This window comes from Malurus melanocephalus, unplaced genomic scaffold (genome assembly GCF_030028575.1).
Source record: "Malurus melanocephalus ecotype Western Australia unplaced genomic scaffold, MMel_1.1 scaffold_59, whole genome shotgun sequence".
Lineage (NCBI taxonomy): Eukaryota > Metazoa > Chordata > Aves > Passeriformes > Maluridae > Malurus > Malurus melanocephalus.
This window is the reverse complement of record NW_026623291.1, coordinates 1623609-1638401: the sequence shown is the minus strand read 5'-3', so window position 1 is coordinate 1638401 and position 14793 is coordinate 1623609. Positions and strand designations below refer to the sequence as shown.

At 63.7% G+C, this 14793-nt stretch overlaps 2 protein-coding genes across 3 annotated transcripts in view; both read left to right on the top strand.

The window, feature by feature from the left end:
- The window catches only part of XKR7 (XK related 7), a 7163-nt gene extending 528 nt beyond the window's left edge, over window positions 1-6635 (top strand). Inside the window, exons 2-3 of the mRNA XM_057365871.1 lie at window positions 5124-5323; window positions 5406-6635. Of these exons, the coding sequence (XP_057221854.1) occupies window positions 5124-5323; window positions 5406-6358 (1153 nt within the window). The 3' untranslated portion in view covers window positions 6359-6635. The remainder of the gene's footprint in view (window positions 1-5123; window positions 5324-5405) is intronic.
- Window positions 6636-9853: 3218 nt separating this feature from the next.
- Window positions 9854-13810, top strand: CCM2L (CCM2 like scaffold protein). 2 transcript variants are annotated; one of them, XM_057366017.1, is made up of 10 exons: window positions 9854-10095; window positions 10365-10532; window positions 10764-10847; window positions 10937-11120; window positions 11583-12034; window positions 12115-12250; window positions 12372-12435; window positions 12656-12803; window positions 12942-13080; window positions 13290-13810. In XM_057366017.1, the coding sequence occupies exons 1-10, from the start codon at window positions 10066-10068 to the stop codon at window positions 13565-13567; spliced, it is 1683 nt and encodes a 560-aa protein (XP_057222000.1). In that variant the 5' UTR covers window positions 9854-10065; the 3' UTR covers window positions 13568-13810. The 2 variants fall into 2 exon arrangements, with proteins under 2 accessions (XP_057222000.1, XP_057221999.1); XM_057366016.1 differs by having other exon boundaries at window positions 10365-10847.
- The last annotated feature ends 983 nt before the right edge of the window (window positions 13811-14793 follow it).

The following is a 14793-nucleotide window of genomic DNA, read 5'->3' as shown; positions in this document are numbered from 1 at the left end:
GGAGGAAGATCTGGCCGTATGGGAAGGTGTTGGAGTCCAGGGGGTGTGGTGGTACAGGGGGCGTGGGGGTATCGGGGTGATAGGGCTGCTGGGGTGATGGGGATGCTTCTGGCCTCATCACACCTGCTGAAGCTGGGGCAGGTCGGGAGGTACGAGGGTGTCTGGGGGTGAGGGTACAGAGGGCTGGGATGGGGCTGCTGCAGGGCCTGATCCACCTGCTGCWGCTCGGGCAGGTCTGGTGGTGCGGGGGCAGGGGGGACATGGGGGTCATGGAGCCAGGCGGGGCCTGGAGGKAGCAGCACGGTGCAGCAGGGACATGGGTGGGGATAACAGCATGGAGACCTCAGGAAGGGTTGGCAGAGCATGGGAGAAGTGGGTGGGGATGGTGAGGTGAAGCAGGGGCTCAGGCAGCTGGGGGAGGCAAGAGGAGCAGTCTCTCTGCAGCCCCAACAGGATGGGTGGTGGGGAAGAGCCCCAGCTCTGGGCACAGGGAGGTGTGGGTAGGAGCTGTGGGTGTGGGTGAGGAGCTGCAGCCCTGCTTGGTGCCACAGCCCTGCCATCCCTGCTGCCAGGTGCTGCTGGGCCTGCTGGGGATCTCCTGGCCATGGTACTGTGGCCCTGGGGGCGTGAAGTGATTCTGCAGGGCCCTGAGTATCTCGAGGCTCCTGTCCTGATCTCACTGTATTTGTGGGGTGGTGGGTGAGGAAGTGCTGGTGGTCCCCAACCTGTCCAGGCTCTGCTGCTGCCCCATCCCAATCCTGGGGACAGGCTGGTGGCATGGGCAGGGCAAGCAGCAGCCAGGCAGGCTGGGGCAGCTCAAAGCCCTTCATTCGCCTCTCTTCAGACCCCCCAGATGCCCAAGCTGATGCTTTTTGGCACCTTCCTCCACTGTGCCTTGGACCCAGCCCCACACCCTCCCAGCTCCAGCCCCAGGCGCTGGGGAAGAGCCGGCGCTGGCACTGAGCAGCTCTGGAGGAGCTGGTGGCGGGAGGGCAGACAATGGCAAATTCCCGGAACAATGCATGGAGCCGGCAGCACTCCCGGCTCGGGTTTCCATCCTGTTTCCCCTCCTGAGTGCTGTAGCAGAGGCTCCTCGCTCGATCCCTGTTGGTGTCTGCGTGTTCATTCCTCTGCTGCTCCTTCTGGGATGCTCCGGGGTGTTTAACTTTGTTTGACAGTGCAGTGTGTGCTGTGCTCGACACACCTGCCAACACATCTGTCCTCCCCAATCCCTCTGTCCACGGGGCCACTCTCAGGGTATTCTGGATGCAAAACCGGCTCCAGTGTGCGGGGGGAGCTGGTGAAGGACAGGACAGGAGCTCTGTGGCCCTGCCTGCAGCTGGTGTGAGCCCAACACACCTGATCCYGGCCCAAGCCGGAGCTGAGCCACAGCCGGGGGATTTGCTCCTGGGGGTGTCAGCCCCGCTCTCGGATCGGCTGTGCCACGGAGACTCCTAAGCCAATTAAAGCGGTAACTCTCAGCACTCACCCTCCAGGACATGTTGGTCTCAAGCAGCAGCTGAGGCTCCTTCTAATCTCTGGATTTGGGATTAGTTCGGGTGACCAGTTAAATGCAGTTTGTTAAACCCATTAGTGAGGCTGGATCCGGTGCAGGAGGATGAGGCAGTTAGAGAAGTGTTGGATAAATGCTGCAGGTGAAAGGAAGGATTTTCCCTGGTCAGAGCATTGTGCCCCTTGCCAAACATCTCCCCCTTCCTGATTTACCCATCTCCTCCCTCACCACTGCAGATTTCACCTCTACCAACCCCACTGTACAGCCCCGAGCCCCACCTGTGTTAAAGATTCCCAATCCCAAACATACAGGTGCCTCCCACCTGCAAAAGCAGCTCTGAGCATTGGCTCTGTGGTTATCCCAAATTAAAGCTGTTGAAGTTTGTTGTCACTGGTATGCTCAGGGTGCCCATGCACCAACTCCATCACGGGTGGTCTCTGGAGATGCTGCCGGTGGCAAGACCATGTGCCCCTGTCCCCAGCTGATGCCACACCACCACCATGCTTGTGGGCCATGCTTGGATGGTTTTGCAGCTCAGGAATTGTTATCCCCTTACAAAGTCCCCAGCTTCACCAAAGCAGCTCTGCGGGGCAGGGATATGATGTGCGCCAGTGTGCCTCCTGCTCAGCAGCGTGCCAGGGTCCCCTGCCACCTCTGTGGGCTGGCAGCTGGCCAGGGTGGGCKGGGGACAGCCCTGTCTGTGCCTGTGTCTGTGTTAGCCCAGGGTCACACATGGTTTGGTTGCCTGGGGTCCCTGGGGCCACAACCGTGGTTCCCTCTCCTCCTGAAAGCCCCCATCAGCCTGTGTACCTCTATCCCCCACTGGCTTGGGGACCCAGTGCCACCCCTCAGTCCTGGTGCCAGTCTGGTGGCAGCCCGGGAGGGCAAGGAYATTCTGAGTGGGCTCACGAGGGGTGGCATGACTGGGACCTGCAGGTTTYCCCACCACTCTGCTCCCTGGAGGGCAGGAGGGGCCCTGGGAGCACCCAGCTTTGGGGTGTCAGCTTGTCCTGCTGCAGGACCCAATGCTGGGGTTCCCYCCCTGGCCCTGGTGCACAGGACAAGGGGTTTTTAGGGCCAGACCAAGCCTTTCCSTGAGCAGAAGTGCCCTCAGGGTACTCCCATCCCCCCAAGTATCCAGGGCACCTTGGGGTGTGAGTGAGGTGATGGGGGCACATGTGCAGCTCTCCCTGATGACCTGACTTGGKAGGATGTGCAAGGGATTAAAATGGCTGTAACAGAGAAGCAATTTTCTCCTTGTTTAAATACAGGATTAAGGGATGAGATCCCAAATTATCTTCTAGGAAAATCACACTTCTATTGCTCACTCTGGGACCAGAGGGTCCCTCATGCTTTTCCATTTGAGGATGGTGATTAGCGGATTTGTTTGTAACCAGTGTTGGGCTTTTCTCCTCGTTCATTTTTTCCAACATCTGAAAACTGGGCTCACTAGTTGGGAGCTGGGGGCAAACAGTGACACTGGTGACAAATCCAGCTGTAGTGGGGCTCTGACAAAACCAGTGCCCACCCAAGCCACCACCTTCCCTCTGCAGGGTTTTTGTTGGATCACTCTTTGCAATACAAAAGAGGGAGCAATTAGCCCTGAGAGCTCTCGCTGTCGGTTTCTGCCTCATCATCAGTTTTTTTGAAAATTAAATGATTTTTTTTTCAAGTGATTGATTCTGTGTTTCCCGTGCAGCTGCCGAGGCGCGGGGCTRGGGAGCGCCCGCCGCGCTGGCAGCGCTGGGATCGCTCACTGGGCTGAAACACCACGGGATGATCAAATGCAGAACAAATAAGAATCAACATTTCATTCGGGCGAGTTGATGGGAGATGAAATCTCGTTTTAATGAGACCTATGGAGCTGGCAGGGAGAGAGGAGGATAATTGTGCCCTCGCTGAAAGCTGGGGAGGCCACGGGTCACTTGTTGAGCAGGGCAGAAGCCAAGGTTGGGGGTTCTGTAATGTGTGTGCGGGGGATGCTCTGCCCTGTGGAAAGTGGGATCGTGGTGTTGATGAGCCCAATTATCAAGATTAATTACAGGAACAGGATGAGGTCTCTGGTGCCCAAGCCTGGTTTGTGCATGGGCACCCTGGAACAGCAGTAATGCCCTACAGCAATGGGTTCTACATCGCTTCCCCCATTGTTTCCCCCTATGCTGTGCCTCCCACCCCTGGGCTGTTCCCGATTTGCTCCCGACCAGTCAGGAGGGTCCTTCCCCGGGCCCTTCTGAGGGGCAGTGGCTGTGGTGGTGYCACACGGGCAGTGCTGGCCTGGCTGCCGTGAGCAGGTGGCACTGGCATTCAGATCTGCGCCAGGAGCCGRGAGCCGGGTGGCCACAGCCGCTCCCCGCCCCGAGCAGTGAGGGACAGGATGCAGCAAAGGCTAAAATTAGGTGCTGCCCCCGAGGTGGAGGTTAAAACGTCACTTTGACACCAGCAGAGAGAAAACGGTGAGGGCTGGGAGTGGGGCTGGCAGGACAGAGCAGATGGCAGCATGGTGTCCTGAGGTCTCGGTGGCCCCAGCTGATGGCCCTCACKGTGCTCTCCAGGCTGTGCAGCCCGGGGTGGGAGCACTCTGCTGTCCCTGCAGCGGGAGCAAGGCTGGCTCCTGCCTCCTCCTGCTGACGGATGAGCTGAAAGTGCTGCGATCAGGCTTTCTCCCATGCTCTGGGCTGATGGAGTTGTCTGGCAGCACATTCTGGAGCTGATGGAGAAGCCGTTGCTCTGCCAGAGGATTTTATTCACTGGGAGGAATCTATGGCCTGACGTCCTCCTGCTGCACCTGTTTTCCTCCTCATCCAACTCCCTTCTCCTCGTTGCCAGCAGAGCCCTGGCCATGGTGCGGGCAGGGCTGCCCAGGGATGCCCTGCCTGGCCAGCCCTGTGTCCCCTCCTGCGGTGCCGGATCTGGCCCGGGGCCGTGGGGAGGGTCCCTGGTGGCGGTGACTCAGCCGGGTGWGCGTTGGTGCCACACACACCTCCGCTGACCCCCGGCCGACAACCAGATGGCCGGGGCCAGCGTGTGGCTGTGCCCWCAGCCCTGCCAAGAGCCCAGGCAACACCGGCATGAGCGCCGGGAGCTTCCCGCGGGCAGCACGGCACAACCAGCTGGTGCCTCCATCCTGGCTGGGGCGGGGGGAAGCAGGGTGGGCCCCAGGCCAGCTGGGACCAAAATAACCCTTTTATGAAGCAGTTGGATGTGGTTCTGGGTTGGAGCTCCCCGAATCCATGGGTGGCTGGAGAGTGGGGCTGTGGATGGGATGTCCAGCTGGGAGAAGTGAGACCCTGTGTGAGGGGTTGGGGTGATGGGTGCACAGGGACTGTGATGGCCGAATAGGCAGTGGGGTGATGGCCTGGGGCTCTGAGGTGCTGAGCTGGCTTTGCACAAACTGCCACTTCCCAAATCAGAGCCCTGGCATGGGACAGGGATGTGTTCATCRTTGCTGCTGCCCTGCAGCCCCTGGAATCCCTGGCCCAGAGTGCTTTCCATGGTCCCCAATCAGCAGGAACAGGTTGGCAGCGGTCACAGGGCATTCCCAGCATGGGCAGAGCGAGSTGAGCTCATCTGGCAGTGTGGGCTCRTCTCAYCCTTCCCCTGTCTYGCACAGGTACCTCCGCACACTCTAYCTGGGGCTGCAGAGCCGGTGGCAGGCTGAGCACCGCCGCCGCCACTTCTACTGGAGGATGATGTTCGAGAGCGCGGACATCAGCATGCTGCGGCTGCTGGAGGCCTTCCTCAAGAGCGCGCCCCAGCTCGTGCTGCAGCTCAGCATCATGGTGCAGCAGAGCAAGATCGAGCCGCTGCAGGGTAAGGGACAGCCCTCGCAGGGGACAGGGYGGCGGGAGGGGGGTGCCCGGCCTCTGCGGGCTCTCACGGCCACTCCCTGCAGGATTCTCGGCCTCAGCCTCGCTGGTCTCGCTGGCCTGGATGATTGCGTCCTACCAGAAGGTGCTGCGGGACTCRCGGGAGGACAAGATGCCCATGTCCTACAAGGGTGCCGTGGTGCAGATCCTCTGGCACCTCTTCACCATCGCCGCCCGTGCCATCGCCTTTGCCCTCTTCGCCTCCGTGTTCCAGCTCTACTTYGGCATCTTCATCGTCACCCACTGGTGCATCATGACCTTCTGGATCATCCAGGGTGAGACGGATTTCTGCATGTCCAAGTGGGAGGAGATCATCTACAACATGGTGGTGGGCATCATCTACATCTTCTGCTGGTTCAACGTCAAGGAGGGACGGAGCCGCTATCGCATGTGCATCTACTACATCATCACACTGTCGGAGAACGCCGCCCTCACCATCCTCTGGTTCCTCTACTACGACCGCAAGGCCATCTCCGATTTCAACGCCTTAATCCTCGTCTGCGTGGTCAGCTCCAGCTTCGCCCTCGGCATCTTCTTCATGTTCATCTACTACTGCCTCTTGCACCCCAACGGCCCCATCTTCAGCCACCGCAACGTGGGCTGCATCTTCCGGCACGAGCCGCCGCCGGTGCCGGTGTCCCCGGTGGAAGCCGTCACCAGCCCCCCGCGCTCGCTGCCGCGGACTACAGGGGGGGAGCGGGACGGGGCGCCGGGGGAGCGGGACAGCTGCGTGCCCGTCTTCCAGGTGAGACCCTGCGCCCCGCCGGCGCCGGCCGCCCGTGCCCCGCGGACAGAGGGCCCCGTCATCCGCATTGACCTGCCCAGGAAGAAGTACCCGGCCTGGGATGCCCACTTCATCGACCGGCGCCTGCGGAAGACCATCCTGGCGCTGGAGTACGCGTCKCCCACCACCCCGCGCCTGCAGTACCGCACCCCCGGCGCCCCGCAGGAGGTGCTGGAGTATGAGACCACCGTGTAGGGTGAGGGGYGCAAGGCTGCGGCGGGAGCTCCGGTGCCACCCAGGCCACCCTGCGTCTCCRCAGCCGTTTGCCTTCTGTCGGGTTTGCGGCGCTGCCGTGTGGYCGTGCCGAGCGCCCCGCGGGTGGTGGCCGGGGAGGTCTCTTGGTGCTATCCCCTCCCCGCGCTGCCCTCCCGCAGCTCAGACCCGTCCCACCCGAGCGCGGCCGCCCCCACGCCCTCCAGGGCTCGTCCTTGCCAAAATACCTCACCGGTGCCTGAGCCCAGGTGGTGGGAGCTGTRGCCCATATCAGTGGTGCGGGGTGGGGACGGGGGCACCCTGGGATGGGGGCTGGCAGTGCCAGGGGCACGGTGGGGCACCGTGGGGCACCTTGGGCAGCACATGGGAACGCAGGTGCCTGTGCCGCGGCAGAGCCGTGGGGATGGAACATGGCTGCACTGGGGTGTGCATGGGGCTTATCAACCCCAGGGAGCTGGGGCAGGGACAGCCGGGGTCCATCCAGCCYCCTCCATGTCTCCCACTTCCCCCACACCCCGCTGCACCAGCCCTGAGTGAACCCCTTCACACCCACCCTCAGTACCCCTGGCTCGGGATTGAGCCATGTCCTCAGCTCCATGGGGTCTCCACTRTCCTGTGGGGGGGCTCTCATGGGTGGGCACAAACCCTGCACCCCTGGTTCTGAGCTGGGTTTCCAGCTGCAGCCAGGATGGTTGCACCCCATCCTCCTTCCCATCCCCACAGGGACTGCTTCATCTCATCGGGTTTGTTTTCACCTGGATGGTGACATTTTGTGTGACATTTTCTACCTCCGCTGGGGCTGGGGGTGGCAGGGCCTGGCTGGCACCACTGAGGGGTGTGTGCGGGGCCGCCGGCGATCCCCGGATTCYCCAAAGTGGGATTCACCCTCAGCCGTTCTCCTCTCCTGGACCGGCATCACTTCCCACCCGGGAGCATTTCCATTCACTCCTTCATCAGCATCAGCCCCCTCCAGCTCCCCAGTATAAACCTGAGCTGGGACCCTGCCTCCCCTGACCTCACCCGTGTCCCTCTGCCCTGCCTGTCCCTGTCCCTGTCCCTGTCCCTGTCCCTGTCCCGGTCCCGGTCCCTGTCCCTGTCCCTGCCCTGTGTGCCCCTGCCTGCTCCTGCCTCCCCAGAGGAGTGGGGCTACTCTGGGCTTTGGGTTTGAATGTGTCCCTGGTCCTGTCCGGATCTGTCGGCCCCCACCGAGGGGCTATGCTGAATGTACCCTGTGCCCCCCAGGTCGGGACTGTCCCGGGGGGGTTGTGAGCACGTGTGTGTGTGCGTGTGCGTGTGCAGGGGCTGGCAGGGGTTTGCAGGGCAGGGGAGCTGTTGGACCCCCAGCCTTGTGCTGCCCCAGCCCCTTGCCCCTCACACCCACGGCCCCTGTGCCTTCCCCTCGTCCCCTGTGCCCACGCCGTGGCTCCACGGGGTCCCAGCCTCTGGCTGCCCCAAGCYACAGTGCCAAGGCCAGCCCGGGCTGGGGAGCCTGGGCAGCACTGAGAGCCCCTCTGTGCCATGGAGCACCGTGTGAGGCACTAGAGGATGGGAGGGCTGGGATGGGAGAGCTGCACCTGGGAATGGGTGGGGTGTGGGGTCCCTGAGGGTCAGTGTGGGTGCCCGGCCCTGTGACGCGGCCGGGGTGGGTGGGAGTGCGGTGGCGGTGGCATCATGTTGCTTTTGTTTCCCATTTCTTGGTAGCTGGGGTGACAGCAGGCTGGGCTGGCCATCGCTGGGGTCACTGGTGCTAACTGGTGCTAACTGGAAGCCTTGGATACCCTTTAGGAGGAGGGTGCAGAGCATGGCTGGGGCTGGGCAGCGGGCTGGGTCCCCACCACCAGCACCCCTCCATCGTGGGCAGCCCCAGCGGTGTGTGCTGGTCGCGCTGGGGCAGCCCCGGCAGAGGGGCAGCTCTGGGGCGGGGTCTCTTTTCCTCAGGGAGGGTGGGGGCAGCAGCCAGGGGTGCCGGGCTGGTCCAGGGGCTCACCGCTGCGGGCATCAAGCAGTGTCACTGCAGCCCCTGTACGGTGCCCCGGTGGTGGCAGCTCCTCACTGGGTCCGGCTCTCGGAGGATCTGAGGATGGCACACGGGGACTGGGGCGGCTCCTCTGGGGTCCCCCTGCCCCAGCCCCTCTCCCTGTCCACCCCAGGGTAAAGATGCCATTTGGTGGCATCTCCCATGCCCTTACAGCCAGGATTTGGCTGGGGACCCCAGGGCCACGCTGGCGGGTCAGAGGGACACTTTTCTATGCACTCAAGCCACGGTACCCTCAGCCCTGGGCTGCTCTGGGCGGGGGAGTCTGGCCACGTGTGGGGTTCGGGGGACCCCTCAGTCTCACTCCTGCCCCAGGCCATCCCCCCTGCCCTCGCCCAGCCTGTGCCACAGGGGCAGCCAAACCCAGTGCCCTGCTGCCAGCGGCAGCGCCGGGATGGCAGCACATCCCCACCAGGGTGACGAGGGGGCACGCCCGGGGGCCAAGCCAGGATGGGATGCCCGACCTCCCACGGGGGATGGGGGGTCCTGGTCCCTGGGGGTGTCACCCAGGTGTGGCAGCGGGGCTGCTCCAGCTTCAGGGAGTGAGGGAAGTTCGTTCTGGCAGGGGCTGCCGCGGGGTCTCAGCCACATCCCTGAACCCCCCAGCGCTGGGACCCGGCGGCTGCTGTCACGTACTGTAAATACTCTGTGTGCCACCTTCTTCTCTGGGACCCTCGGCGCGGGCGGGGGCGAGCGGGAGGCCGGGGTCCGTCCCGAGACTTTTTTGTATACCACAAACTTTTTGTATATTTTTAATTTTGCTGCAACATGAGATATTAAATTCATTTCAATAAGCCCTGCCTGTGGGATCCTGTCCTTATCAGCATCTCCAGCTCACAGCTGGGGCTCCAAAGCAGGGCAGGATGATGCCACTCTGTCCCAGGTGCTTGGGGACATCAGTAACAGAGCAGGATGGCTGCAGCAGCTCTGCCTGCCTGATGCCGGTGGCCCTGGCCGGTGCCGGTGGCCCTGGCGTGGCGACCGGCAGGGAAGGGGTGCACAGGCAGGATGCAGCCTCCCGGGGAGGAAACTGCCGGACATGGCCACTGCMGGGCCAACCTCCTCCGTGCCGGCAGCCCCGACTCCCGGCCGACCCCAGACCCACGGTGGGCTCGGACCCCACGGGCAGCTGTGGGGACGGGGTGCTGGGTGCAGCTGCCCAGGCTCCTGCCAGTGCTGTTCCCTGTGCCAGGGATGTTCCCAGTGCCAGGGATGTTCCCAGTGCCCGGGATGTTCCCAGTACCAGGGCTCTGTGTGGGCAGGACAGATGGAGGCAGCGAGGGCTGGGAGCCCCCAGAGCTGCCCCTTGAGGACAGGGCTGTCGTGGGGTTATAGGGAAACAGAAGCAGCCCCAGTCCCAGGAAAGAGCCCTGCAGCAAGGGGTAGGAGCTGCTCCTCGGCAGAGTYCCTCAGGCACCACCACCAGCACCTGCTCTGGTCCAGCACCTGCTCCGGTCCCATCTCAGCCCACTTCAAATCCAGTCCCAGTCCTGTCCCAGTCTCAGTGCCAGCCCAGCTCAGGCCAGCCCAGTCCCAGCACCCCCCAGGAGAGGCAGGAACTCACATCCCGGCTATCCTGGTGGAGTTTCCGACACAGGAAAGTGCCGCGGCGCCGAGCGGGGCAGTGGGGGCGGCCTCAGCACCGCGTTCCGCCATGGACAGTGAGGCCAAGAAGGGGAAGAAGGTGCGTGGGGCTGGAGCTGATGTCCGGGGGRGCTGGTAGGAGGGCGGGTGAGGGTGAGACGCACGGGTTTGAGAGGTCCTGTACCCCTTCTACCCCTCAGCGGGGAGCAGTGGGGTCCCCACTGGCTTCCCCCAAACTCCCAAATAATGCAAAGAGCCGGCAGAGAGGTGCTCAGCCCCCCTCAAAGTGCTGGGTGCCACGGGCCCCGTGTGTGGGGGCCACGGTTGGGTGCCTGGCGCTGACCCCTCCCCGTGCCCGTTCTCTGTCAGGGCTTCGTGTCGCCCATCAAGCGGCTGGTTTTCCCCAAGGCTGCGCGGAGGGCAGCGCTCCGCAGCAGCGTCTATCGGCGCCCGCTGCACTCCGTGCCCCTCTACCCCCCCGACTACCTGATCGACCCGCAGATCCTGCTGCACGACTACGTGGAGAAGGAGGTGAAGGTAAAGGGATACCCAAAGATGCCCGGGGTCACTGCTGAGAGCCACACAGAGTTGCCAGAAGGGTCCTGGTCCCCTCCTTACCCAGGCAAACACCCAAGGAGGGRGAAGGGAAGACCCCCTCACTGCAGGGTCTCCCTGTACTGCAGGGAGGTGTGTTCTGACCTCCGTGGGGCGAAGGGGAGGGTGCACGGCTCAGCCTCCCCAAGCTGCCGCGGGTTTTTTCTCCYCCAGTTTTTAGGTCACCTGACATGGGTGACATCCTCCCTGAACCCCTCCAGCCGGGATGAGGTGCTGCAGCTGCTGGACACGGCCAGGGTAAGAGGGATTCCCACTCCCCAGAGTGGGGCGGTGGGTACCCCACACTGCCGGGTGCCCCAAGCTCTCCCCGCGCTCTGTCCCCGCAGCAGCTGAAGGAGCTGCCGCTGCAGACGACGCCGGAGCAGGACAGCATCCTCAGCCTCTCYGCACGCTGCCTCCTGCTCACCTGGCGCGACAACGAGGAGCTGATCCTGCGAATCCCCACACACGAGATCGCAGCGGCCTCCTACCTGCGCGACGATGCACTGCACCTCCTCATCCTCAAAACCGGTGCGGGGGTCCGGCCGGGGRCACTAGCAGAGGCGCAGCAGCCCCTCAGTGCCCTGTGTCCCTGGGCACGAGTGGCTGGAGCACAGCGGGTGATGGGGGCCGAAATCTATTGGGGTGGCAGAACCAAAATCCCACGTTGCCCCGACTTGGTGTGGGGCTGGAGGGGGGCACTGCCTGCAAGTCCCCGGTGGGGAGGTCCCGGCTCTCCACTCCCAGCTCCGTTTGCTTTATTGGCCGGAGGCTGAAGGCTGGGAGTGTCCCCAGTCCTGTCGCCCCYGCCATACAGAGTCTCGGAGGGGTGCCCCCAATCCACTGGGGCACCCACATCCCCACCCCACACCCCCATCCCTCTGCATCCCATTGGGCTGGTGGGACACGGAGGCCAGGGCAGGGGCTGGGGGCCAGGCAGGGTGGGCAGCGCAGCCCCCCGCCCTGAWGTCCTGTCTGTCCCCACCGCCCCAGGACTGGGAGTGGACCCGGTCCCCGCCGGAGCGCACCCCGAGGCGGCCCCGGCCGGTCTCCCGGAGACGTTTCCCGCAGAGAAGCGTGCGGGGGGCTCGTGGCCCGAGGGCCGGCTCGGGGGCCCGATGGAGCGGCGGCACACGATCTGCAGCCTGGACTGGCGGGCGGCGCGGGGCGGGCAGGAGGGCCGGCAGGGCGGCAGCCTGGAGCGGCGGCGGGGCGGTAGCTGGGAGCGGCGGCAGCGCGGGCGGCCCTCGGGAAGCTGGGAGCGGCGGCAGCCGTGCGGCGGCAGCTGGGAGCGGCGGAGGGCCGGCACCGCCGGCGGCAGCTGGGAGCGCGGCACCGGCTTTGGCAGCTGGGAGCGGCGGCACGCCGGCAGCAACCCCCTGGACCCCCAGGAGCCCTGCCCCGACGCCTACTCCAACCTCATCATYCTCGCCGTGCCCAACAGGGTGAGCGGTCCCGGCATGTGCCACCCACCGCCCGCTCGCCCGCCCACCGGCACTCACTGCCCTCCTCCCTCCCGCTGCAGGATGCTGGCGAGGAGTCCTGCGCGCTCATCTGCCAGGTGTTCCAGATCATCTACGGCGACCAGAGCATCGAATGCGTGGACCGTGCCGGGTACCACTACACATCCACGCCCACGCGGCCCTGGCTCTCCAGCAGGAGTGAGTGGCTACGGRCAGGAGTTGGGACACCAAGTGGGGTGGCAGGGGGCTGACGGGGGGGTACACGGACACATCGTGGGGGCTCTGTCCTTTCTACGGGATCTCAGCTCTCCTTCCCCAGGCGAGAGCTGCCGCACAGATGGGACGTATGGCTACGACGCTGACTACAGCTGCTGCAGCTCCTTGTGAGTCTGGCTTCCCTAAGGTGCCCTTGGACTGGGGTGGGTGCCCCTGGACTGGGGTGGGATCCCCCCGCCCCTGGGTGGGTGCCCCTGCCCTCGGGTGGGTGCCAGTCCCAGCTACAGGGATGCCCCAGCTCTACCTGATGGTGGGTGCTGTTCAGGGGTGGGGGTCAGCAGGGCACACGAGGGGTACAGGGATCCTCTGACCGGTGTCCTCCCACAGCAATGGCTCCCACGAGACTTTTGAAGCATATTACAGTGGCACCTCCTCGCCCTCCTTCCACCGCTCCCACCACAGCCTGGCCACCGCTTGCAGTGGCAGCGACCAGAGCGGCGCAGGGCTGGAGCAGCTGCAGGACTACATGGTGACGGTGMGGGCACRGGGATGGCACGGGGACAAGCAGCAGCCAGGGTGGGGGATCATCAGATGAGAGAACAGCTGTGGGACACAGTATGGTGGGTCGGGGCTGTGTGCTGCCCTATCCTGAGCCATCCCCGTGTCACCACAGCTGCGCAACAAGCTGTCACCACAGGAGATCCAGCAGTTTGCCGTCCTGCTCCGCGAGTACCGGCTGGGCACACCGGTGCAGGAATATTGCACCGAGCTCCTGCGCCTCTATGGGGACCGTAGGAAGTTCCTCCTCCTGGGTGAGTGTCTGCAGCCACCCTGTGTCACCCTGTCACCCTGGTGATGTCTGTTCATCCTTTGAGGGTGGGGTGCTGGGTCTGCTTCAGGGGATGTCAGGACCCTATTGTTTGCTGGGGACAGGATGGGATGAGCTCGCTRCCAGCAGCCAGTAGGGCTGGCATTGTACCCCTATGGGGCAGCCTCCCGAGGCTTACGGTGCCTGTGATAGGAATGAGGCCCTTCATCCCTGACCAAGACATCGGGTACTTTGAGACCTTCCTGGAGAGCATCGGGATCCGGGAGGGCGGGATCCTCACCGACAGCTTCGGCCGCATCAAGCGCAGCATGAGCAACACGTCAGCCTCGGCSGTGCGCAGCTACGACAGCTGGTCCCTGCGCTCCGAGTCCGAGTCCTTCAACCGCATGATCACCGACATCACCCACGACATCGAGGCACTGGCACGGGATGAGGAGGAGGAGGAGGAGGAAGAGGATAACTACCTGTGAGCCAAYACCAAAAGCCTGCTGGCTCCTCCCTGCTCACTGATACCGTGCTGCACCTCCGGGACCAGACTCAGCAGGTGCCCAGCTCTGCCCCAGCATCGGGGAGGGTGCATTTGTCACCACAGGAGGGGACAGGCCCCTACACTGCCCTGTCAGCTCTTGTCAAGGCTGTTGGAATCACAGAGCAGCTGTGGCTGTGAGGGAGACATGTGCTGTAATTTCTGCAGATWTCAATTAAATGCTGGGGCTGGGAGCAGAACAGGTTCTTCCCTGGGGAAAGGTCCTGTCAGGGTGCAGGGGCTGCTGCAGTGTGGGGGTGAACTGGGGTGGGGGCTGCTGGGCTGGGCACCCGCCCATTCCAATGTCACATGGAAGTCACTGTCAGAGTCAGGGTGCTCCCAGCTGCTCCTGGATGGCTCCAGGGGATGCTCAGAGCAATGGGGGAGGTCAGAAGAGTGTGCTTGCAGAGGAGAGGGCTGGTGGCCGCAGCTGGCCCGCTGCTGCCTGAAACGCCTGTGCGACACTCGACACTCGGCCGGTCGCGGCTGCGGGTGTTTCACAAAAGGAAGTTCCTGCCCTGGGACCCGGCTTCCTGCAGCCCCACCCTGCAGCCCCTCCGCCGCCGAGGGACGGGGCCGTGCTCCCCGCCGCCCGATGGACCTCAGCTGATGTCCCCTGGCCACCGTYCCCGAGCTGATTCCCGCTGGCCACTGTACCCCAGCCAATATCCCACGGCTGATGGCCTTTGGCTGATGGCCCCGAGCCAACATCCCCTGGCCAATGTCCTTTTTTGGGGACAACAGGAGAGTGCTGTGTGTGGGCAGCAGATGCTGGGGCTACCAGAGGAACTTATTTTTCTCCTAAAAAATTTACATATGCAAACAAACCCTCATGAGGTGAGACGCTCTTGCGCCCTGGCTGCTTCCCCTGACACCCTGAACCCGAGCAGCACCGTATGGGGCAGGGTCACACAGAGCCGTGGGTCCCCTTGCTGATGCTGTCTCCGTCCCGAATTCAGAATTTGTCTGGGCAGTCCAGAGGAAAGGCTGGAACACTGCAGGGCTGGGTAGGCTGCCAAGAGGAGCTTTGGCATGGGAATACCAGGGCCAGCAGAGACACAAAAGGGATATCCGGACCTCTCTGAGCTGGGCTTCACAAAGCAGCTCCATGTACCCCACTGAGTCCTGCACCCCCTCATGYCCTGCACCCCACCATAGGATGCTCAGGGG